Raw genomic sequence first — 26554 nt, 5'->3', positions numbered from 1 at the left:
GGAGTTAGAAAGGCACAAAAGTCTCTGCTGGTGCAGTCATGCTATATACATGGTGTAACTCACAACAAGATCTCGTTTTCAGAGCTAGGGATCCCTCTATGGTATCCCAACACTGCTTAATTGTAAGGGTCGCCTGGAGGGGAACAACAGGGGTCAGGAACATAGGATATAGAGTCTGTTTCCTTAGTCGTTAAGGCTACAGCAACCTAAAACTGAAACCTCAGCAACAAAGGACAACATACACCAATCAGCCACAACATTATGACCACTGTCAGGAGAAGTAAATAACATCTTGTGAGAATACAGTGTTCTGCTTGGAAACTTTTGGAACTGGCATTGATGTGGCTGTTACTTATATACACCAGACTAGGCACCCCACCCCGTAGCAATGACACTTTCAGAACAGCACAAGTTGTTGACTTGGCCTACAAATTCACTAGATCTGATCGACTGTCTGTGGCATGATCCACAGAGGGCCTCCCCTCAACCCATAGGACCCAACGGCCCCGACTAACAACATCCTGTTGCCAAACTCCACAGAACACCTTCAGAAGGCCCATGTCACAACTGTTTTGGATGCACAAGGGAGGCCTACACAATATTGGGTCATAATGTTATGCCTGATCAATGTAAATGCTCTGGTTAGTACCTTGAGGTTCAAGTGATAATGTGAATCTCTCACCTGTAGGCAGGTCGACATGCTGCAGTTCATTTCGCACGAGGCCCATGTTGTTGGGAGCAGATGTGGCAAACGATAGGAAACTGGTGAGGCTCACCCATTCGATCCCCCTGTTGAGCAGACACACAAATATGTTTTAGTTAAATAAAAAATATCTAACAAATGCAGCATAGTTCCCAAATGTCGCTCCGCTGCTCTGCAAGCAGTTAAGGTAAAGTGTCCATGTAAAAGTTCTACAAAACCAACTGGGAAGGTGTAAAAAAAAAAAGCACAACGAATCAAGCCAGCGAGTGTGAGACATGAATAATTTTGGGAACCTGGCCCAGCTGAGGGAGCACAAACTCCACTGGAATGAGATGGTAAATAGCCACATGATTAATTAGTCGATCTCCCTACTAAATGGAAATGAGATGCTAAGTAGCCCAGCGTCCTTTGGCATGGCTGGGCTGAGGCAAGGGCTGCTGGGCCCATTTCCATAAAGCACCTCTGCTCTCCTCACCTCTGAAAACACCAAGCTTCAAACATAACGTTGCACATCACAGTACCTGCTATACATGTGTCTATACAGAAAGGGAGACGAGACTTTGATATGAAGTGGGATCATGTATGACTTTTTTCTGCTCAACTCGCAATTAAATTCAAAAGCGGTGCTGGGTGAGAGACGACAAGCAGATGAAGAGATGGATGTTTAGTATGACGGCTATGAAGCGAGTTCACAGACAGAAAAAAAACATCACTAACTTTACAGACAGAAGAATTTAAAAAAAAAAAAAAAGGACTAAAAAGTTACACATTTCATTAAAGTTTGTTGGGGTTCGGCGTGTGTGGATACCAACTTCTCTCATTAAAGAAAGTCTGGCTCTGCTTGAACGGATAGTGTTTGCTTCCAATCAATCTCTTAACAGCATTAATTGATCCAATCTTGTGCTTAATTAATCCTGGTGAAATAGTTTTTGCTCCTCATTAGAGAATGCCAACTAATAAGGCACAGCTTGCTCTTTGTAAATGTTGGCTGTTGTGTTGAGGGGCAACGAGAAAGTGGCGAGGCGTTCTGATTTCATCCGTCTGTTAGCACAGCATATAGACTTAATGAGAGGTTTGCCCACTGTGGGACAAACAAAGGATTATCTAATCGTATTGTGTGATATGGCGCTCTGGAGTGCTGTAGTGTAGATGTTTGTTCTGACAGCTGTGATTGGCAGCTGCTTCGAATAAAAGAGTCGGGAGGCAACTGTTGATCAAATGGATCAAAAGGACAGTTTGAAATAACAAAATTGCTCTGCAGCAAACTGTACAGATACTCGGATGGTTTTGGGAGAACGTCAAGTCAAGTATCGGACAATGGACTCATGAAGACATGAAGTTCAGGGGTATTAACATTTGACAGGATTGACTATGCATCTCTACTGTCATGCTGGTAGCATATTAAGGCTCAGGTTTATACAAAAATACGTCTGAAAGAGGGACGGCATGTCGCCGGTAGCTTTCAGGTTATTCTTATTGTGTTATTGGTTGTTCTTTGTCTGACCTGTTCTTGTTTTTCTGTGCCTTGAACCAATCCACATGTTTTTTTTTTTTAGTCGTTTTTGTCTGTTTGTGCTGCTTTTATTTTGTTTTGTTCTGGACTTCTTGTGTTCGGTTGTCGGTGTGCCCTGAGGTGCCTGGAGCGAGGCCTCAGATTCCTGCTGAACCTCGGAACATTTGCTGGGGGTGCCGGGCTGGAGTTGAAAGTGAAAGAGCGGAGAAGGCGGTTCAGGTCGGCGTTACCATCTGTGCTCATGGGTAACGTGAGGTCTTTGGCAGCAAAATGAACGGACTGTGTGCGCGCTTGTGGGGACCCAGAGGTAGCGGGTTGTGAGAAGAGTTTGTGTTTCGAGGAGACCTGGGTGCATATGGACCAAAGTGGGTCAGTGCCCGGCTTCGGGACTCTACGGGCTGATGGAGACACACTCGTGGGAGATGGAGTTTACATCCACACGATCCATTCAACTGCTGCTACGCAAATGACCAAACAACTGGATCAGTTTGGACGCTGTTTTGCCGACTACTTTTGTACATTTTTTCATAATGCTAATTCTGTATTTTTTTTTATTACAGTGTTTATTTTATTTTACCAGATAATACTTATTTTTTTGTTTTCTTTTAATCTAATCTTATTTTGTCTTTCTTTTTACTCATGTTTGTTTTATGAGCTAAGCTACCGTGACCAAGTAATTCCCCTCATGGATCATTAAAGTCTTGCAAAACTTGCATTTTTGCATAAATATAGCGTTGAGTCACGTCAAAGATCTGAAAACCTAATTAACTTATGAATGCAGGCGATGCATACGCAGAATGTAAAAGTCTGTTGACAATGCACTGTTTTGTCATTCACCTCAGTGCCCACGCCTATGAAATAGTATTTTTGTGATCTCGCAGAACAAAGATATTTTTCTCACCATCACTACCCCTCGATGAAACCAAAGTAAACAAGAGAAACAAATACTTAAAAATGAATAGCATAGCTGAGCAGGAGGTGTCTGTGTACACCTCTTCAGCCTCTTCAGTTTATTTTAATAGCTTCACACTGCATCCTTAATGTGTATGTACGTGGTCATTCTCATTAAATAATAAGAAGAAACCCACAAAAGTGTAAAACTCTTTTTAACTTCTTGATATTGAGCGCCGCTCTTCTCTAAACAGCCTCTTTCATGTGTGATTGACACACAGTGTTAAGAGACTGAGGGAACATCACAGAAGAACAGTAGCTCATCCAGACATGAATAAACCATTCTCTGAGTCCATATTTTGATTTAGCCATAAAAACACACGTGAAACTCGCAACACTAGAGGCTCATTTAGGTTGGGACACAGATGGCATAACCCACACAGGTAGCCTACACAAGTGTGAGCCATTTATACTTTTGTTGCTACTTGCTGCTTCACTTTCTATAATGGCATCAGAAACTTCACCAAAAACGAGTCACAAATAAACCTTTGTATCTTCAAACCTCCTCAGTTAACCTTTCGTCAGTGCGTTACATCTTATTTGATCCAAAAGAGATGGAGAAACAGCAAATTAAAGCAGGCATACGCTACTACCAAGCAGGCTGATCACAGCTGTCGCAGTATGCGGTGTGCATGTGTAGTTACATTTATAGGGAGGTGCAAATTAGGCTACTTTGTTAGGGTCTGCATAAGTTCTGGGCTGTCGCAGTAGATAGGCCATTAAAATTGACATAAAAATCTCAACCACGTATGAGGCTGATCTGTCTCACTTAGGTGTGGCGAGCATGCATGCATAATACCAGAGCCCTTATGTTATCAGTGACACACACACACACATATATATATATATGTTATAAAAGCCGGGCAACCAGTAATGTCATCTTAATTGAATGTGAAATAGCTGTAATAGCATAGAAATTACTGTTAATACTACACTTAGGGTTTTCTAATTATTTCCTAAGCAGCTTTACAAAAGGTAGATATATATCATTGCTAATCTAACACAGTTTCCTTTCTACCACAAATACAGCACACACACACACACACACACACACACAATGTAAAAATGCAGTCCTTGTAATGTTTCGTATCGGATTGTTGAGATGGATAAATTTGCATGTTATGCAAAGCTCGTCCTTTCTCTCAAGTGCATCTCGGCTCTTTCTTTATTTATATTCATTGGCTGCTTAAGATTGTGTAGATCTTTCAAATATTCTCTAGCTTAATCACATCTGTGACCTTCACTTTTGCACATATTTGTAGCCTTCAGAATTTAATTTGCTTGTAGAAACTTCGACATGTAAAAGATATGTGCTGGAAATAATTATTATAATAATTCATTTACTTTAGATCCCATTATATGGTATGCATACATTTTTTAACCACTACCTTGATGTCTGGATTACATATTTTTTATTAATCTTTTCTCCTGTGGTCATATCTTCGATTCAAGGCTATCATATTCGGCTGATGCAATTCTGACCTGAAAATATATTCATCTAAGACTCCCGTAAATCAAGATAGGCAATTATTTCTCTTCAACTCACAACTGCTGACACAGCACACTCATTATGTGATTGCCAATTGCCTCCGCCAACTCTAACGAGCCTGAAAACTATCAACAGCAAATCAATACAGCTCAAGCTGACTGTCAGCTGGGGTTTGTCCAACGTGTCATTTTACTGATATTGCATTTAAATGGTACATTGAGTACGTGTTCTTGTTCACTTGTGGTGATGGGAACTGCTGACCTGGGAAAGCAGTTCTCATTAACAGAAAAACAATTAACGACAAAAAAAAAAAAAAAACACTTACCTGACTTCACAAGAATGAACACTGAGTTCTTTGTGTAGAAGACCACTGGTCAGGTTATAGACGAGTACAGACCCATTGCTGGTGCCTAAGGAGAAAAGGCAAGAGCAGAGCAGTGAATGAGACAGGAGAAGACTAACAACGATACAGACAAGACATGAGGCCTCAAATCATACAGTTACTTATCCTAGCAACATCTAACATCATCCCTGTTACTACGGTAGGTGTAAATAAAGGCATCACATCAAACCATGTGTCATTCAGCTTCGCACTGCGAGTACTTTGCACTGTTTCATTTGCTGCTGAGAACTACACAACAGCCCCTTCCATCCCCAAACTCCACATAATTAAGTACTGCAGGTGACATTTAACACAAAGAAACTCTGAGGCGTTTTAGAAAAGTGACATTTTTTTGTCTCCTCAAAACTGTGCAAGCTGTAATGAATAAATGTTTTAAAAAATAGGTTCCTAAGAAGCAACAGCAAAACAAATTGTGACGAGGGTGTGGTATAACAGGGATGTGAACATATTTATGCGTCTTATTTGTAGGATACAACATGGCCTTGCTGCTTAATTAGCAGATAAATGAATGCAGACTGGTATAATGTGTATTGTGCCCAAAAACTAAATAATGATATAAATGTTTTCAATAGTATACAATAAAATTCCTTATTTCCCTTTCAGCACTGAACCGTAGACAGCCGACATCCTGCTTCTAAATGGAAATTTAATTTAAATGATTACTATAGCACTTTCCTATTTTTATAGTATGTCTTTGCCTAGTTTTAGCATTAGCGTGAAAAAATAAAAAAGCTGAACAAACCACAAAACAACTGCGGTTGTAACCTAAGTAACAGAGCTGAAAGACACAGCAATTAAAATGATTGCACAATTCCTTGGCAAATCTTGGCAGCAGATTTGAGAGCAAGACCATTTTTCTGTTGTTTAGAAAGGGGTTTGTTTGGTGTATATATTTTTTACGTTTGCAGTGAACACAGGCAGGTTTAGAAGCACGTGTTATTCTATAATTATCCAGAGCAGGAAGGAACTGGACTGGTGTGCCCAATCCCTCTGCAAAACACTCAGTGTGACGACCACATGCTGAAACAACATCTGCTGATGGTGACAGCCTGTGCAGCAAGGACATCTATGTGGGTTTGTGTCTTCCCTTCTGGTCCCCTGTAGATTTTGCTAGGAGGAAGTCGGGTGCACCGGAAGCAGGTGGGTGGAGACAGACACGCTCTAGTCAACTGTCTGGCCTTGTCCAAAGGCACCAAAACTGCCTTTGCTTCTGGAGCTCACATTTGAACACCTTTTGTTAGTTCAGTCTATTATATAAAAAATGGAAAACTGTCAAATTGTGATTTGTGTGTTATGCATCAGACGTCCCTTTAGCCCATCTAAAGGACTGCAGCTTTTTTTTTTTTTCATGAAACAGAAAATTCACCTCCACAAAATGGAACCTCTTGGTAAAACTCTACACAATGGTCATTTTAACATTCAAACAAAGCGCACCAAAAATTTTGTTTGTCAGTGTATGGAATGATGACTTATATGAAGGTGAAAGGAAAATGAAAAATGTAACAAAAAAGGAGGTGCTCCTCATGAGCTTTGAGCTACGAGCTCGGCTTGGGCTTGAATGGCTGTCAGAGGAACAGGCAATTGCTGATGATTTCCCTTCTGACAGACTTAAGGTCAAAGCAATCACACTTTTTTCCACAGTGAACAAGGGTAATAACTGGCCAAGTCAATCTAACTACATGGACTGAATGTCACTAGAGGCAGACCACACTAAAAGGCAAAGAGACCCCCACAACAGGCATAGGAGGCCACACGGTAAGCAATGATGTTTTGCTGTGGTTGTTTATTTGGTACATTAATATGGATAAATTATTCTATTACAAAATCCTCAGCTGAACCCAACTCAAAACATAAGTGTGGAGAAGTAGAAGGTGATGTGTATTGTAAACCAGTGGCTTTGAATAGCTTCTTTTGTGAACTGCAAACCCAACAGATATTTCGTTTGACAGACCGCTGGACCTGAAAATCCATCAGTGTGATAATTGTTTTTTGCTTTTGAGGTACGCGCCTCGGTAGCTGCCTTCGCGCGAGCATGTTGAGTTTTATTTCCTACACTTTGCAACTGATGCATTAATATTTTGCTCTGTTGATCCTTTAATCTCGTCTTAATGCTGTTTCATGTTTGATCTGAACAATGCAGCTGTCAGCCAAGCATGGATAAATAAATTAAGCAAGCCACCCTAAGATGATTAGGAATAGATGTCAGTCTGTCAGTGTTTGTGTACATGTCACCAAAAGGAAAGCTGTGGGCCTCGTACCTATCTCTAATAGAGCTGTCAGGACTCCAACAGATTACAGCTTTTTAAACAGGGGGGCAGACAGGAGTGATTCCGGGTTGCTAAGCGGCACAGTTTCTCTAACTCTCCCTTTGGTTGGGAGCAAGAAACACTTGAAGACAGGAAGTGAAAATAGAGAACAAGAATCAATGAATTTTGTCTAACTGTAATGAAAATGAAGGCGACAGTTTAACCCTCGGCGTGCTCACACCGCCAGCAGTCGGCTCATCTCTTGCTATATTTGCACCGAGTGGAAGGTGGGAAAAAAAAAAATCTGAATCCATTAGCTGCTCATTTTATTGGTGTCACGTTACTGAGACTAAATGACTTTTAACGAATACGAAGACACCTTAATTCTAAATGGAAGAGAAGCCAAGAAACTGAGCTGTTTCTGCCAAGCGCTCATCCATGGATCACTTTGGATTTACTGATCATGTGTATTCTCTGGCTCCCAGTAAACAGGAAAGGTGACATATGGCTGCATCTGCCAAAACACCTGTCACAGTACCAACCTCAGCATCATTACTGGTAAAGTGACAATTGCAACTCCAGACTCCAGAAAAAAAATAATACATTTTTAAAACACAACAGTGAGGCCAACTGCAACATTACCAAAACCCAAAATTTTAACTTGCTTATGCTAATTAAAGAAATTATAAATTACATAAACTGGCCTGATGACACAATTTTAACTAATCACATTTCTGAATTACCATTGCCTCAACCTGACAACACTTACAGCGTCCTCCAACTAAATCCCCAACGTCATTACCTAACACTTGTTAACATTCACCAGCCAATTCATAGACGGTGGAAAAAAAGGGCACACTGCAATACATAGGTAGAGACTGTTAACTATTTGACTCTGTTACTTCAAAGATCACTACAAGGACTTGCCAAATTATGTGCATGGAAAACTTAATCACACCATTCTACTTTTAGATTCAGAACACCACTGGGAACCAGCTGTGCCGCGTCAACCCCTCACCATCTGCACCATGATGGGCTCTGACTGCACACGGTGCAGAGTCGCACAGTGACTAGAAACATACGCTGAAAATGGTTGCCTTTATTGCAATTTGTTGCAAAAAAAAAAGTTGACAAAGTTGGTAATAACAGATAGCAGTAATAGTCACTTCAGGTCTGTTCATACTATCGCAGCCATTAAGTAAGGACTGAGCTGCAGAGAACTCCAGATACCAGAGAGGCAAAACGACCGAAAGAAAACGGTTGTAAGATGAGTAGGTGCGAATGTGTTATTATTCATGTGCGTGTCTGTGCTTCTGAAGGAACCAATGCATCTTCGAGGTATCATTAATTTATGTGGGCTACGTCTGGGGACTGAGTGTAGCCTATTTTTCAGCTTGACAACTAAATTGAAGGTGTGCTGCACTAGGGAGAGAACGGCAGGAGGTATCAGCCTTAACTGAAACTGAAAGTGTGCAGACATATATAAAAGTACAAATTGAAAACAATGCTATGCACAATTCTGTTTTTATTTTGCTATTGAATTTGATAATCATTTTATGCAGAATTGCAGTAATGAGGCGGATAAACTTGAAGCTATACTAAACCAACATCCTACACCGTAGCTGACCAAGAGTTGTGAGTAGTCTGCTTGGTAATAGCGTGTTTCCACTTTAGCGTTTCCAGCTGCTTCTCCATCTCTGCAACTTTCTAACGGATTGTTTTGGATCAATAAAGACGGAATACATCAAGGAAGGGTTAACTGAAGTGGCTCAGATACCAAATTTGTATGACTCGCTTTCTGAGACATTTCGCTGAAGGTTTCAGACGACATTGTTGAAAGTGAAGCAGGAAGTAGAAACAAAGATTAACCCGACTGGCTGTGTCCGAAATCGCCCCCTAACCCCTATATAGAGCTCTACATTGGTCACATTCTGTGCCCTACACAGGGCCCTCAAACAGTCCCATAAAATATTGAGAAAAGTAGGGACCATCCGATTGTCACTCAATGGGTGGTGGATATCCCATCATACATTGCTTCTCTAGCGTCATTAATGGCCATTAGTGGCCGTTAGTGAGACACATTTTTTAAACCTTTTTAAACATTATTTTATTTTTTATTTCATGAACATCACACACATTTGTTTACAAAATCACCATGTTTTAATAATGTGTAATTATGGGATAACCAGGGGATCCGCGGCAGTCTGTCATGTAATGATGCAACAGCAGTCACTAACTGCATCAAACAATGATACGTGTAGTGTCCGAAAGCTGTTGGGATTGGTCCAAGCGGTAAAGCTTTTCTACAGTGTGGATACATTGATGAAACAGTCCCACAAAACTTTTCCCACACTGATTACACCAGTGTTACTCTACAGTGTGTGTAGGGTTCTCCAGCTGTCCTTCACCAAAACCATCCTGGCCCTGAGCATGAAGTCCAGTTTTATGAGCAGGTAACAAGCAGGTAAATGGAAAAAGACACAGTCAGTGTAAGAAGATAATAAATGGCACATCAATTTTAATTACACTTGATTTTGATACATAAAAATATGAACATGGGAGATTTCACAAAATGATGTTGCTTTGGTCAAGTTTACCATTTACTATATAATCAAACCTGAAGGTTTTTATTTTTTGAAGAAATATTTTGGGAAAATCCCCTATTTGTAATGAAATCCTATTACCTGAATATTTTTGTATGACAAAATACAAGTTAAGTAACTGCAGGTAACCTTGATAAGGATTATGAAATCCCATTTCAGGAAACAGAATTACTCCTCAGTCAATATACACCAGTCAAGTTGCAATTTACTATGTCTGTGGAGAGTCATTTAATACAAGTACTGAAGGCTTTGTGGAAATTTAACTAAGGTAAAAAGTTTCTCATGCCACAGTTAAGTTGACATCTTGAATATAATTTCATATTATGCATATATAATTACTACTTGACGTAAATTAAGAAAAACTCTCACATTCACAAAATCTTAAACCACAAAATATTATACGAACAATGACAAAAAATTATATAATAGATTCTTTAAGGCTTCTCTGAGGATAGAGAATAAATTAACCGCTTGCCAATGGCAAGAGCAGAAAAAAGCGGCATTATTTCTAATTATACAAACACAACCTCCAAATCAGTGACTTATATCTGCTAATGACCTGATTTTGCTGCCGGTGGTGTGCTTCTCTTCTAAGGTAACATAAATTCCTCCATTGTTGAATCAGATCTGACATAAATAGATGAAGATGAGTCACAGAAAAGCCCCAAAAAGTAATAATGATGGATGCGTCGCCTAAATACATTAATAAAACTTCTACAGCGTGAAGAGTCATTTCATGGTAAAAACTTAAGCTCGACAAGTAAAAAAGTTCAAGTAAGTAGCATTAAGAGAGATAATCCAGTGGGAACTTTAATCATATCTTATTCTATTTTATCTCTCTTGTGGTTTTTATGAGTGTTGACTTTTATGTGCAACAAAGCTACAGTGACAAAGTAATTTCCCTCGTGGACCATTAAAGTCTGTCTAAGTCTGTATTGTCATGCTTTTTTTTTGAAAAATGCAGCTTATAAATGCACCACATTTATAAAAAATATATATATTGTATAAAATTCACATTTTTTTTATAACTACAATCCTCTAAACTATCAATCCATTCAGAAATAATAATAATAAAAAACATTTCTTACCGTTAATAGGTCAATGATGTTGAGCTTGTGTAGATTAATGAGCCCCTCCATTTGAGTCTTTGAGAGCCTCCGGTTGTTTCCATAGTAACTCAATATGAACTTATCTCAAATGGCAACAACTTCAGAAGTGTTTTCAAAATGACCACGCGTAACCATGAAGCATTCAACGCATTAAATAGCCGCTACCTAAATTATCTGAATATCGCAAGTCCGGAAGTGAGAAATGAGACCTTTTTCAATATGTGACATCAAGGAAAGATACACGATGCAGAAGCATTAAGACACACCTAAGTTTGCTTGACTATGTGATAGAATTTGTATTTCAACCAAAATAAAGTTTAGAAAAGGTTGCTAACAGACCGTAGAGCGTCAGGCTGCCCTGAAACCTTTAAACATTAACCCCCACCCAGTCACTTAGAACAGCTCAATACACACTGTCATAACGTGACCAACGTCACTCGATCACCCCATGTGAGAACTAAACCTGTGATTCATGTTACAGACGCAGTAAATCAATAAGTCACTTGTACTTACTGTGGCAATATGGATTTTCCCTTAGACTTTCAATCAGGAATCTCTGAGGGCTCTATCTGATCCTTTTATCTGTTTTTTTGGCTCGTGTGTGCATATGTGGTGCGGTTTTGCCTACCTACAGCCAGAAGGGGCTGGTAGTGGTTGATGTTTTTGGTGGTGAGAGGTGGACACATGCGGAGGGCAAAGGGTGGCAGCGGCAGACCGGAGAGCAGGCCAGTCAGCAGGAACTTCAACTGGACCTCCTGCTGGTTGAATGTTGGAGGAGTAGCCTCACCAGGTATCAAGGTCTGGCCTAGAGGTAAAACCATAACACAGAAAGGTTAAATGTGGACCAAACCATATTCAGCTGCTACATGATGAATGGTACAACTAAGCAAAAATGAAACATAGGGTAGTTACATGCTTAGCAGTGACATTTTTATTTGAGGAAAGAGGGAGTAGTTTTCTTCCTGCATCGTAACAATACAATACAATGCAATACAACAAAATTATAGCTATGTATTACAGTACAGAGAAATAATTTATATTGTGCCTAATAACATATACGAGACACATGAGAACAGAATAAGTCTGCACTAATGAAATAAGCCCCGGATCTAAATCATTTAACTTTTTATACAGTGCTTCCAGTGCAGGAACCAGTTTCTGTCATATGAAAAATATGAAAAATGTAAAAAATATATAAGACACATTAAAGAAAAAAAAATAAATAAATAAAAAATGAAGCAAAAGTCAAGACCTAGGATACAAAAGACATCTACAACTGAATGGCACCCCAGAGTAGCTCTAGGTACGACTTTAAAAAAGGAGTTTTACATATGACGCAAACAAAAGTAAATAGATGTTAAAACAGGGGGATTATTTTAGCACTGGGATGAGTTTGCAATTTTCTTTCTCTTTTTTTGTGAAATTCTATTGTAGATCCCGACTACTTGTAACAGAGCTCATTAGACGTAGAATTAGACTTAGACAGTGTTTAATGATCCACGAGGGAAATTACTTTGTCACCGTAGCTTCGTTGAACATAAAAGTAAACACTCATAAAATCCACAAGAAAGATAAAATAAAATGAGATTAGAGTAAAATAAAAATAAACAGCGTAATGAATAAAACGTTCAACTTGACTGTTTTTCCTCTTAAAAAATTCCTAATGCACCAATTTCAATGACCATACTCGCCACAGACGATAAATGACTCAATTTTATAGCTTTTAAATGTTCAGTCTTATATCTTATACATTTGCTTCTCAGCATTGATGACGCTGCAGCCTCAAGGTGTCATAAAATGAAATGAGGAGGTTAGTCCAACCAAACCAATACACCAATAAAAACTAGCTACACAACAGATTGCCAAGAAGCAGCAAATGAAACTGTGAAATAAGCAGACAAATATGGTTTGACATTTCTGAATATTAAGGTATTCTTGTGTCATGCAAGTTTAACTACACACTTATTTTCCAGAACCTCGGTAACCTGCAAGCCAGTGATGCTCCCTCATAACAGGAGCTTTAGTCAGCAACTGTCAGACAAAGCAACCGCCCCAGAGAGTAGACGAATCCAATCAGTATGTGTGTGTGTGACAGGGAGACATGGCAAAATCCTCTCCTCTACCTACTACTTCCCCAAAGCTCCCTTCCAAGTTTGGCTCTTGCTGAATATAACTGAATAATGTAGGACAGAAAAAGAGAAAAGCATCAAAAACGTCTCTCATTATTATTTCAAACACCCATTCATCTTTTGATAGGTAACTCTCTTCTAAATCAATACAGAAGGGAAAGAGATGATGGAGAGAAGTAGATTGAAACACATCATAAGACAAAAGAGAAGACGGGGGGAAAAAAAAGGAAGAAAATGTCAAAGGCAGGAAGGGCCGAGCACCCGCGGGACTCTTTGTACCGAGTTGCTCAGACTGGGGAATAACACTGGCCTGTGTAGTGCACAGTGGAGAAACCAGCAGTCACACATTAAAGCAGAAACTCAAGGGGTGCCCTAAGGCCCACACAACCCACAGAGGTACAATAAAAGAAGACCTCATGCACACAAACACACACGCACGCATCTAACTGTGTCTTCTTCTTTCGCCTTTTTCTTTCACAAAAGTCTATGGAGGGAGTGAGGAAGCTTTTGCGGCAATACAAAGTCACACATGTGAAATTCTGCCTGTGAAGCATCAAACGGCGTCGTCGTGGTTACATAGTCAGACGTACCGATCATGCTGTTGAGAGAGAGGTCCTGAATCTTTTTCTGGTTCGGAGCCAGCGGTGCTCCACAGAACGACACGGGGGAGTAGAGCGGCGACAGACCCGAACTGATACACAAGACAGAAAGAAAGAAAGAATGTTAGAAATTAATTTCAAGCTTGGCACATATCCGTTACTGAAGCCACTGAACGGGGAGTGATGGATGAATGTTGAGTGTTGAATGTGTAAATGACGGATATCGTCTGCTTTTTAATAAATTATCGAGCGAGTGGGCGACAGCAGCGTTCTTACAGGATGACACGGCTTCTGATTCCTTGTATTGATTAGATGCTACTCGATAAAAAAAAAAAAAAAAAAGCCTATGTTTACCATTACAACACCACCTCACTGAGAGAAGTCCTTTCATCCTTTCAGTGAGTCAAATCTGAACTTAAAAAAATAAAAAAGCTCAATCTGCAGAAGCGTGAACGAAAACTCCCAGTAAATTAGAAAGTCTAAAATGAGAGCAAAAACATGTCATCTCTTTTTGTTTGATACTGTACATTTCTCCTGCTTGCCTAAATTAAACTGGTTTGCTCGGATGCAGCGAAGAGAACTCGCTCCATCTCACCAAGGAGGCAAACTTTAGAGAGAAAATACGAATCTGCAAGGGAGTGCTCCATCAAAGGAAAGCAGGGCTCATCAACGACAGCCAGATTCCCAACCACGATGTAGGTCAGGGGATTATGTAGCTTAAACTCAGTTTAAGAAACCTCACAAAGTTGTCAAACTTTTCACCTCTACCGCTCCATGCGATCGGGATAACTGTAACAGAACTTTGCAGATTTATGTGCGTGTACCTGGGATTGGCAGCAGGCTTGCCGGTGTGCGCTTTGAGCTCCCACAGCATCACTCTGCCGTCGCTGACCATGAGGGCGGCGTTGTTTTCGTTGACGGGGCAGATAACCATGCGGTACGGCCGCACCGTCTTGGTGACTCGAATGGCATCGCACTGAGAGCGCAGGTCGTACACGAGCTCCTGGACACTCTGTTCTGGGTCTGAGGGACGGGAGGAGAGGAGCAAAAAGTTAAAGTGCTGGAGAAACGGAATGAGGACACGGACACAGAAGAAAGGCAGGGGATAAAAACAACTGTGGGGGAACCGGAGCAAATTGGTGAAGATGTAAATGGAAAGGGGCTCAAAGAAGGAAGGAAAAAGATACATTGAGTAGAAAGAGGAAAAGTGCGACTGAGAAACCAGAAGGACAATGTTTGAATAAGTGTAAAAGTACAAAAGAAAAGAAGAGCAGAGAGACACAAGTCAGGGTTTAAAGAGATAAGAAAAGAATCTAAGCAAATGAAAGTGGCTGAGAGACACAAAAGGAAACGTCAGGGAAAAGAGAACGATGAGATGTGTGTGGAAGAGATAGCAAGTAGAATAAATGAACCCGAAAAGAAAGAGATTTAGCCAGACAATAGACTCACATTTGCCTATAAGACTATGCCAAAGATAATTGAGACAGTAAGAGGCTAAATACCCAGTGGAGCATAGAAAAAAAAAAGCTAGAGTCTGTGAGCACAGTGCAGTTTGGGCTGAATAGATGATGACTGGGGGATGGCAGAGGAGTGAGAGTAGTCTGTGAGTGAGTATAGTAGAACTTGCGTGTGTTGTATGCGAGCGGTTGATCCCCTGTGAAAAGGTTTCATACCTGCTGCTTCCTCTGGAGCAGTGGTGGAGCGACACACTCGTAGCGTGATACAACCATTCTCGTGGAGACAGTAGAGGGCGTCACGCTGAGCACAGGGAATCACCTAAACACAGGAGTTGCCAACAGTTTTTTTTAACACTTAGGGTTGAACAGGTGGTAAAAGAAGAAGAGCTCATATTTATATGGCACCTTTAAAAGTTCCCAAGGTAATACTTAGTGTTTTGCTCTCAGCACTGCATCATGAATGTTTCACAGAATTGGAAGAATCTCTTAACAAATGCATGACTATGTGCACATGTCAACTTGTCTAATGTAGCGCAAGTAAACATGTAAAGAACAGGTTTTGCCATTTAAAAAGCAACCAAATCAGTTAACGTCTGTTTGTTAATTATAACAGACCATAGACTGTACAAAGATGAACAACGGAACAGCTCCTCAAAAGTGAAGCTAAAACAAGTAGAGCTCCCCCTGGTGGCTGGGTGCAGTATAGGTCATAAGCTCCACCCTCTTGGTTAGCGCATGTAATTTTTTTTTAAAATCAAAGATTTTTTCTGTCATTTTAGGTCGGTAATATAATACTGATGCATACTCAAATATCCATTAATAGTTACACAATGGAAACACTATAGAAGCAGGAAAGGACATCAATGACTACTAGCTGTCATGCCAACTGTTCCACGAAGTGGTCCTGTAGGACCGTGAGAGTAGAAAAAAAAAATAAGTACAGTGTATAATCCAAAATTTCCTTGTAGCTGGTGGAGGTAGAGCTGAGTGCAGCTGGTGGAGTTGCGGGAAGGTCATCGTTAATGTGGCTCCAATCTCACAATCTCCCCGGGAAAATAGCGCCACTTTGGCAAATGCTAGGAAGTGGGGATGCATCGTCCATATTCATATACAATTGACGTAACAAATACAGTACGTGTAAAATTTGAGCATTGACTGATACACGGCTCAAGCATCCTAATGACCGACGTGACGTCTGGGAGGATACAAACTTGTGTTTCTATCTGTCAATGGATTTTCCATTGACTTAAAGCGTAGTCACTTACCCTGACCACTTCAACTACACGCCTGATTCTAACTCTGACGATAACCTTACCCCTTCGGTATAGGTGATGTAAACGGCATGAGCACGGTAAACTGGAAACTACACATTGTTTATATGCTAAACCTGACACTGGAGTGTCTACACTCCAGCTAGACCTTTGCTAAGCAGTGTCATCAGTCATGCAAATTGGCTGTTTGACAAGCACTTTATAACACTTAGAGAAGGGAGGTGTTGGCCGTACAGAGCGTGGGCATCGGAGTAATCCCACTCCGCTTTAGCTCTTGGTGTCTTTAGGGCTTACTCCGACTACAAAGGCTCCATCTCTAGCTTTGTGTTGTTAAATCGTGGATACGTTTATTAAAACAAGATCACTGACAGCCAGGAGAAAGTGTGATATACGAGGGCAAAGAGAGAGTATAAAGAACAGAACTCAATTTCACACATGAAGAATATATCAACAGGCTGCAGGCGTAACCTGAGGACCAGTGTATGCATGCACATTCAGTGAATTTGAAATTTGAGAACATCCCCTTAAAAGGCGTATTATGAACTATTTACAGCACAACCAGTGAAAAGCTACTCTGTGTATTGACTAGCCACTGAAACGGGGATTGCTTAGGGTTAAGATAGAAAGAGTTAAGAGAGAAAGCAGAGTGAACAGAGCATCATTAAGAGACTTTCTGTTCCATTACTGATCCTGGAGCTGTGACCAATCTCCTCTATAATACCCTCACAGCATTCATCAATTTCCAGTTAGAGATCCACACCTTAAAAGAAGGGAATTGGCAACTAAAGTTCAACCTTGTCGCTTGCAGTGACTATATAGAGAGGAACCAGGAGCCAGATGATGTGTTTGCTGGAGAGAGAGATTCTTTTTGCTGTAGTTAAGGAGCACATGTCTCGGCTGAGCAGTCATCACACCTTGATGAGGCGAGTACTCAGAGGGGGGAAGAAAAGTAGACACCTTTATCACTCCCTGCAGGGTGAATTGGCTTCCCGGAAGAATCATCCATTAAAAAAAAAAAAAAAAAAAGATAGATTTTGGTGAAATCCTTTGAATAATATATTAAAGGTAGAAAGTGTGAACTGGGTTCATTTGAGGAGAGACCATCCTTTCTTTGAAAAATCATGTGCAAAGATTTGGCAACTTTTTTCTACATGTAATTTCCAAATGCACAGCAGGAATGTCCCTCTGATCCACACCAGACGGGGGCTAAGATCTGACAGAATCCTAACCTTGAAAAATTATTGCAAAATTGGCAAATTAAAACTCCGCTCGCACAAACTTCGCCCGCACGCGCACACGCGCGTCGTCTCACCTGTGTGAAGGGCACCCCGGAGCGCTCGATGGCCACCACACCCACCGTCTGGCTGAGCTCCAGGTCCAGGATTAAAATCTCCCTGGGATAAAGCAGCAGCATGTGGTTTCTCTTGGACGGCAGGTAGGACAGCTGCAGGCAGTCGTTCAACGTCACCGCCTCCGCGCTGCAGCACAACAAAGTAGCAAAAAGACACTTTTTAAGGAAAAAGGAGTTAACTTCGGTGTCAGGTGATAATTTACACTGTAAAGTACAAGATCCAGCACATGTCAGTGGGCATTCGCATCACAATCAAGATATAATGAGACTCTGACGTAACAATAACACAGGGATATGCAAATGTTACGTGCACCGGTGTGATGCTGGACTTGAAAAGAAAAACTGTCTCATTTCGAAAACCAACTGGATATATATTCATGTCTTCCCATACAGAAAGATGGATGAATTAGTAATCATCGTTGTGGTCTCTCTGAGCTGCAGGCAAATGAAGGTAAACTTAAAAGTGGATTCGGTTTAATCGTGGGTAGCTGATGAATTAAGCATGCACTGGAAGAGTCAGACAGAATTCCCTTTATATTATTATATAGGAGTTCTAAAACCTAAAGCTAATCTGTTATTTGTTGTAGCCTCTTTCATGTGTGTTTACGATTAATGACAAATACTATCAGTCATTGCAGCAGCCAGGTTTGATCTCTCCCAGCGACAACAAACGCTGTCACAAGCGCTTTGCAGATGAGCCAAGAAGAAGGAACAGAGGGCTGGTTTTCAATGAAGCTATGAGCAGGTTCGTGGTCATAACTCATTCCAACAGCTTCATTCCTCTAGGTCATGGTGAGATCAAATAAAGAAGAGACAAACGTTATAACTCAGTGGAGATCATTATCATCTGGGGGAAGCGTAACAGATAAAATGGCCTCAATGGACAAACTTTTATGATGTACTGAACTAAATCGCACCAGTTCACTGGAATGTGGCCACGGGGAGATGTGAGTTCAAACGTCTGAAGCACCAAAGGAAAAACAGCAGAAAGAAAATGGTGAATGAGAATTATGTGTCTTAGATGCTAAAAGGAAAGTGACACATTTTTAGAGAGAGAGAGAGAAGGAAAGTACAATGGGTTCTGTAGGTGTGTTTGATAGCGCTGGAGCCTAAGTGGAGAACCCAGTTTAATTTTGACAAAAGCCTGATGACATTCAAGTCAAATGTCGGGTTCGTGCATTACTCTGTGTAGTCACTGCAGCCTGAACGTTTGATATCTAGACAATACGGAATACATTTCCACATTTCCACAAGTTGACACAGGCAGACAGCGGGCCATAAATTAGCAATTTGATTTGACGGCTTTGATGTGAAAACGGACATTGAATATGTGCATATTTGCACAAGCAGCAGGCGAGAAAAATACAAAAAAAAAAAAACGATAAAAACACTGACCCATCACCCACAGGATCTCTGCAGAGAGGTTTTGAAGTACACAGTGGGTACCTCGGTCCATTGGTTGTCATCTTACCAGCGCCTGACACTGCCTCACTCCCGACTAATTCATAATTAGCTTTTAAACATCTTTATTTCTGCTGTAAAGTTGGGTATTTTAAAAGGGAATATGTGGGGATTCTCAAGTGGCCATTCAAGGAACTGCATTAGATATTTACAAATTCGCTTTATTTTTCAGCCCTGGAGGTTTTCGCTTGGGTGCAACAACGATTCCGACAAATCACCATGTCAGAAAAACATAGTTTTTAACTTCTATGTATTAGATTAATACATGTTTCATGCTCTCTTAGTGTCATAAATCTAGCTGCTGTTCATCGAATATGTGTCAAAAAAAACAAAAAAACAAGACTGTTTATGGTGCAGCAGCTACATTGACAGTTGAAGGCGACATGCAGCTCATCTCCAGCTACTTACAGTTGGTTTAGACCTCTGCATCAATTTAACACCAACACAGCATACGCAGACCCTGCACAGACCCTAGCGGTGCAGCTGATATGCGCCGTGCAGAAATGGAACTACACACCGCAAGAGCTGTGACTGGTCCACTCGGTCGTAGCATGTTTCCGCTTCGGAGATACTGTACAAACATTTGTATGACTTGTCTTTGGTGAAATTTCGGCGAAAGTCTGGCTGGAGTTTTTAACGGCATGACGGAAAAAGGCTGATAATTCCCTCACTAACATCAGCTGCTCAAAAGGGGAATTCTGGGTATTCAACTTGACATTGCCATGGTAACCGCAGTGTTACAATTTCTGCTCAAGCCTCAAATCTTAAGAAGCGTAGTGACTTCAGTTAATAATTTATTGCTCTTCATAAATATTTCTGACAGTACTACTACTCATGTCATGTTAATATTAACACATCCTATCCGGCCAAGTACGGGTGGGAAGCCATTTCCTGTTTATCTTAATGAAGGGACCAAATCGGTCCAGAGCAATGGCAGCCTAATGAGACACTAATGTGCATGATATAGTGCTGTAGTCAGTGACTTCATGATAAGTCTGGGGAAAACAGAACCTTGTTTAAATCACGCATCTATCAACCACAAAGCCAGTGAGAAGAGATACTGTAATAATGAACATGATGAACACCAAAACACCGCAGGACTGACTGAAGGGAGAGAGGATTTTCAAGAGCAATTACACAGTGTGAAGGATGAGGAAGTGAAGTGTGACATATCAACAGAAAACATAAAGTCAGGAGGAGAGAGAATAAAGATGAACAACGATTAATGGAGTGTTTGTTATTAGAGACGTTTGGGTGGGTGGACACAGAGAGAGGCTGCTGTTATAAATATTGATGCTTGATTATCACAAAAGCTCAGACAGGAAGCTACGAGCACATCAAACAGATTTTTGGTACCTGTTACAATTCTTTGTAAAATATAATGTTGTATACTATTTTAAGGGTTTGCCACTTAATGCCATAAAAAAAAAACAAGGTACTTCTTGTGTGTTTTAGTAGAAAATAATATCAATGAACCAAATATGTCAAGTGATCAAATCCTTCCCTGCTCTCACAGCAAAGTCTTCATTTGCTCATCGTTGACTTAATTTAGAATCAGGTCTTAAGCGTAAAGAGGAAATTCAATGCTGGAAATAAAGTTATATCTAGGTCGATAACTGTTTCCTCTAAAGCTCCTTCCTAGGACAATGCTGCCGTTTAGGTTTGACCCTAGACAGGGAGATCTTAAGGAGAAGGAAAAAATCCCAATCATCACATGTTCACAACATTTCAGTTTAAAATATAACTGAGGAAAGCATAATTAAGTTAAACTTACGTTGGTTTTTCATTGGTGATGAGCACTTTGACTTTGTTCAGGGCTTTCTTGGCACCGGTGGGGGCTGGAGCAGCGGTGGGTGGAGGTTTGGTGTGTGCTGGGCTTGCATGAGGACTGGCGATGTAGACCTTTTTGCCAGTACTGCCTGGTGGTTTGGCGGGAGTAAAGTCTGTGATAAAGACTATTCCTTCACTGGTCAGCACTGCACAGAAAGAAAAGGGAAAGAGCATTTATAATGATGCTTTCTCACAGATTTACACTATACGTATTCTGTTAGCAACTCTGCATTAGTCACTTGAGACAATGCAAGCTTTGATTTTACTAAAGAAGTAAAAGTCTCTGATACAGGTTGACTGTTGATCCACCTACATGCCATGTTGGTCGGGTCAAAGGGGTCAAAAGAAAACGAAAGGATGTTCTCAGCGTAGCTCTTCTTCCACAACTTGGTGCCGGTGTCTCCATTCCACAGAACAATGTAGTTGGGAGGGTGGACCGCCAGCAGAAGATCACGACACGCATCCTGATTCCACAACCACTCCAAGTCTGACAGAGAATGAGACAGAGAGGAGAAGGTGGGATAAAAGAGGCACGGTGTGGGCCAGCAGGAGTGGCAGTAACAGCATCTTAATGAAAACAAATAGCCAACAACTGGGCAACGGTCCAATACGTCTCCGTGGCAGGGCTGCCAAGGTAATGTCCCGTTCCTGAATTGAGCTGACAAAGACTCTGCCCAAGCCTACACAGTTGGTTTCTCTGAGGCGTCTTACCCTGGATGGGTTTGGAGTGCTCCTGGATCTCACAGTGGGCAGTGCCACTGACCACGTCCCAAACTATAATCTTCCCCGAGGCGTCTCCTGAGGCCAGTCGCAGACAGTACGGCGAGCTCAGGTTGTGGTAGTAATTTTCCCTGGACCATTTCACCTGTCAACACAAGACACCAACTGAGCATAGACACTGACACGTCGACGTCTGTCAACTCGAAAGTCAGTCAGAAAGTCACCGGCAAAAGTTTTTCTGGAACTGAAGGAGAAAACCACAGCAAAGTAATGTAATGAGACGCACGTTCAATAAGAAACACACAACATCGCAAAGCAACCAATGCAAGTTCTATACCTAAAAAGACTCCATATACAAGCTGGTGTTTAAATAATTGATTGTGGCTGTGTATTTGTTCCATAATAGCAATGCTCTTTACTGTGACTACTTCTTTTTTTTTTTTTATTCAGCAAGCTTTCTTATGTCAGACTGGGTGGTGAGGGATGGCCCACTGCTGTGGCTGCAGTGCTTTACAAGATTAAAGCGTGCTCGGGAGTGAAGAATATAAGCCTTGGAAAGTACCCAGGCACCGATAATCACTGCTGAATTTATAGGCCATTATTTGCACTTCCACAAAACACACAAACATACATATATAAACACACACGGACGTATACACAGTAGGGCTCTCCGTCAATGCCGAAGCAACCATTATCAGCACTGTTGGTGTTGGTTTACACAGTGAAGCAGAGCTGGATCTGTCTGCTGGAGAGAGGCAGAAATACTTGGCGCAAGGTCGCACAATGCTAATGTTAGTCCTGGGAGACATAAATACCACAGTACTGGCACACGTGTGATAAAACTTCACCTGAAAGGAAGAAAATCAGGACAAAACAGACACATATTTTAAGAAAATATAGCGTAAACATGGGAAGATATTCAAAGCTTATAAAGGTCAGAAGGTATGATTTATGTTTTTGCGTTCAAGAATCAGATATTCAATAAATATGTTTTACAACTGAGAGTGTCTGAAGTGTCTTCTTCTTACATTAAGCAGACTAAACTGCTAACTTAAATTTTAAAATAACACTTAAAATATTTTTTTTTTACTGATTTGTCAATTATTTCTCTGTGGACTTATTAACTTTCTGATATTTTATTCTATATTGTAGTGTATGAAGCAACTATTAATCAATGCATTGATGGAAACCATCTTTAAGTCCTACACAAGTTTTGGGAAATAGGGATAGGCAAAAACATTATTATTACTATTGTTGTTATTACAGGACCACATGATTATTAACTGACTCAAAGAAATAATCCACAGAGTAAGTGGAAAAGAACACAGTAGATAAATCCAGTCCGACTTTAGAGATAAACAAATGAACAGAAAAAGTGTTTGTTTGTGAGCTTTACCTTGACCACATTTGCCTTGTGTCTCTCCAGCACCTGGATGGTCTGGGATGTCTTTGGATCGATGATCAGAATACTGGAGTGGCATCCCTGAGCTATCAGCCCCTGCCAACCCCTACAAGGAATGAAAGCCAGACAGGAAGAGAAGAAGAAGAAGAAGAAGAGAGATAAAGAGGAAAGTGACTGAGGAGGCAAAAGTAAGGGAACTGCAAGCACTTTTCACAATAGAGTAAAAATGACAGTTTGTAAGTGGTACACACAGTCTGTGATGATTACGATTGTGTTTCCAGATAGTGTGACACTAGTTTGTTTATACTGGTGTGAATAAAGACAGAACAGGCAAAACATTATGACCACCTTCCTAATATTGTGTAGGTGTCCCATGTGCTTCCAAAACAGCTGTGACTCATCAGTTCATGGACATGGGCCCTATGAGGGTGTCCTGTGGTGTCCGGTAACAGGATGTTAACTTGCGCTATTATTCATGTTTTTTGAGTTGTTCCTTTAGTGTCTGTGCCACAGCAACATCCATACAAATGTCAGGTCCAAAAGTTTCCCAGCAGAACATTGTATGTTATTTATTTCACCTGTCAGTGGTCATAGTGTTACGCCTGATCAGTGTGTACCTAACTTAAGTTATCATTTTACACTAGGCATAGCACCTTCCAACCTATGAGAGAACAAAAACAAACAAACTAAATTGCGCATCATATTTTAATAGCCATTATAAGTGAAGATAGTTTTTTTCCCGATGCCACAATTCATTGAGAAATATTTAGTAAAGGAATCCATGTCAGCTTCATGTATATAATACTTTAACTGTGCGACAGCATTACTGTGACCTTTATTTGATTTTCTTCACGAACAGGCACAACTTAAAGTCACACTGAGGTGACAGTCTCCGCTGGTTAAGTATTGAATAAGAGGTACTCATCAGGCCCAGGAAAAAATGTGACATCACATGACAACAAGGTTTCCTGTATGTTTTAAGTTTCTTGCTAAAAATCGACATTATCAACACCGCTTGCATTTTCTTTTTCAGCAGCAACACAGGTGATTGTTATAAGGATAATATGAGGACACGTCCTGCGATGCTAATGACAGGTCGTGAATGTCATCTGGAAGTCGCACATCTGAACTGAATTGGCTGAATTATGCTAGCGGCAGTGGTGCAGTACTCACCAATCTACAGCGGTTTTGTTCTGTAAATTGAGCGTGCCAGTCAACGTCCGAGCCGCGAGTTTGATGTTGACCGTGTAAGGAATCATTGTTGGTGATGCGTATTTACGCTACATTAACGCTTATTAGCCAAACGTTGCTCAAATTAATTAGCTTCCGTGCTGCGGCTCTGTTGTGAATTCTAACCGGAAGTGAGACGGTGTTTCATCACGGAGCGCCGTGGGCGAACAAAATCGAGCGAGGCAAGGTTCCACATCTCACTTGGGTGCGGTGAGAAAAAAAAATAATACATAAGTTCTCTAAATAAGTGATGGGTAGTAAATAAAGATTAAATTTAGTTTTTATTTGTGTGTGTATGATAATTTGTTCTTTAGGCATCCTACGTGACAATAACTTCCTCAGGGATTAATAAAGTGCTACCTTATTTAGAATAGAATAGTCTTTATTGTTATTATAGAACACGATGCACAACACAAGATGCTCAATATAAACAGCAAAATAAAAAAAAATATATAACAACGTGCAAGTGTAACTAGAAGAACTGATGCTTTATTGAAGGCAAAGGGTGGTCACACCAAATATTCATTTGATTTAAAGTTCTCTTTATTCACTGCAGTTTGTTAATTGATGAGAATAAACTATTAACTCTTGCATTTTGAAAGTATTCTCAGCTCACAGCATTTTTTCACCTAATATCTCATCCTCTATATCCGGTTGTCCTCTGGAGGGTCGCTGCGGGGCTGGAGCCTCTCCCAGCTGTCATCGGGTAAGAGGTAAGAGGAAAACCATTCACACTCACACTTACGGACAAGTTAGAATCACCAGTGAATCTAATGCGCACGTCTTTGGATTGTGGGAGTAAGTCAGGGTATCTGGAGAGTACCAACGCAGACACAGGGAGAACATGCACACGGGAAGGCCCCAGTTGTCTTGGACATGAATTATATGTAAAATGTAATGTATTAGTATAGATATATAAATATAAATATGACTGTGGAATTGAGAATATGCCTATGAAATATATGGATATATGTAGAGCTTTGCAAGTTGTGCAAGATACAGATTATTCACATAGCAACATGGTGAGAGTGTGAGCTGTTGATGTGGTTGTGTGATAGGCAAAGAGTTCCTTGGATGGATTTAGAGGAACCAGATAATATCTTATCTTACATAAAATTTTGCACGGTTTATTGTGCAAAACTTCCATTACTACTATCGAATAATCGTGGAAGTGTTGTTTCTTTCATCATTTTTTATTTTAACAACAATCACGGACAAACAACTGCCAGGAAAATCTGGTTATGCCCTACCCCCCAGGATGAGGAGGGTTTGAGGCTCATGTTAGAAGAGAGTGCAGCGCTCACTGTGTCCCACAGGAAGACGGTGGCATCATATTCTCGTCCTCTGTGCCAGGAAGCAGTACACACGGGAATGCAGTCAAGGGCTTCTTGACACCACAGCTGGCCTCGTATAAAGTGCTGGCAGATCGCGCCATCAAAATCTTTTTAGCCTTTCAGTTGGTGCCACTTCATTGCAGTGAGCTATAACCCAAAGGTGTAAAATACAAAGCTGTGCCTCAGGGGAGTGAACAGCGCCACGGATGGTTCTTATATTTGTTATATGGTTAATTAATATTGTGCATTTATACCAGAATGAACTACTACTAATCATATTTAAAGTTTAATGCTCTATTCTAACCTGAGGGTACACTCAGCACACATATAAGATTAAATACATAGAGTTACATATTCAAAAGAATAAACATTGGAAAAAACTCTTAATTTGTGACTTTCATTCGTAGCATTCTGGAAGAAGTTGACCTTAAATGTGGAGAGTCTTTCTCCGGGGGAATGTCAGTTCAGTTTGCAGTGCGACACAAAGGAAATATACAGACACAATAGATGTTGTAGTGAAGTGCAGAAAAATGTAATAAAATGGTAAGTAAGACCTCCTGATCTCCTTGAGCTTGGTGACATCAGGAAATATTTCCAATTTCTTAACAGCATTTGATTATTTCAGACCAAAAATCTTCTTCTCAAGGTTTCTTCCTGTTGAAGGGAGTTTTTTCCTGGCACAGTCGCCCACATACTCGCTCTGGGGCTTTGTATGGTGTCTTTAGACGATTTGTATAGTTACTGACACTATAC

General features: G+C 40.6%; 1 protein-coding gene across 1 annotated transcript in view; it reads right to left on the bottom strand.

Moving 5' to 3' along the window:
- wdr11 (WD repeat domain 11) overlaps positions 1–24607 on the bottom strand; it is a 49003-nt gene extending 24396 nt beyond the window's left edge. The window contains exons 1-12 of the mRNA XM_047603264.1: positions 24411–24607; positions 23232–23343; positions 21827–21980; positions 21429–21602; positions 21060–21261; positions 17786–17951; positions 15419–15521; positions 14570–14768; positions 13737–13837; positions 11646–11822; positions 4982–5066; positions 683–789 (exon numbers count right to left, since the gene is read on the bottom strand). Coding sequence (XP_047459220.1) covers positions 683–789; positions 4982–5066; positions 11646–11822; positions 13737–13837; positions 14570–14768; positions 15419–15521; positions 17786–17951; positions 21060–21261; positions 21429–21602; positions 21827–21980; positions 23232–23343; positions 24411–24496 — 1666 coding nt within the window. The 5' untranslated portion in view covers positions 24497–24607. The remainder of the gene's footprint in view (positions 1–682; positions 790–4981; positions 5067–11645; positions 11823–13736; positions 13838–14569; positions 14769–15418; positions 15522–17785; positions 17952–21059; positions 21262–21428; positions 21603–21826; positions 21981–23231; positions 23344–24410) is intronic.
- Between the last annotated feature and the right edge of the window lie 1947 nt (positions 24608–26554).

Source organism: Mugil cephalus, chromosome 13, assembly GCF_022458985.1.
Source record: "Mugil cephalus isolate CIBA_MC_2020 chromosome 13, CIBA_Mcephalus_1.1, whole genome shotgun sequence".
NCBI classification, from domain to species: Eukaryota; Metazoa; Chordata; class Actinopteri; order Mugiliformes; family Mugilidae; genus Mugil; species Mugil cephalus.
The sequence above is the reverse complement of the archived record's forward strand: the minus strand, read 5'-3'. Positions and strand labels throughout refer to the sequence as shown.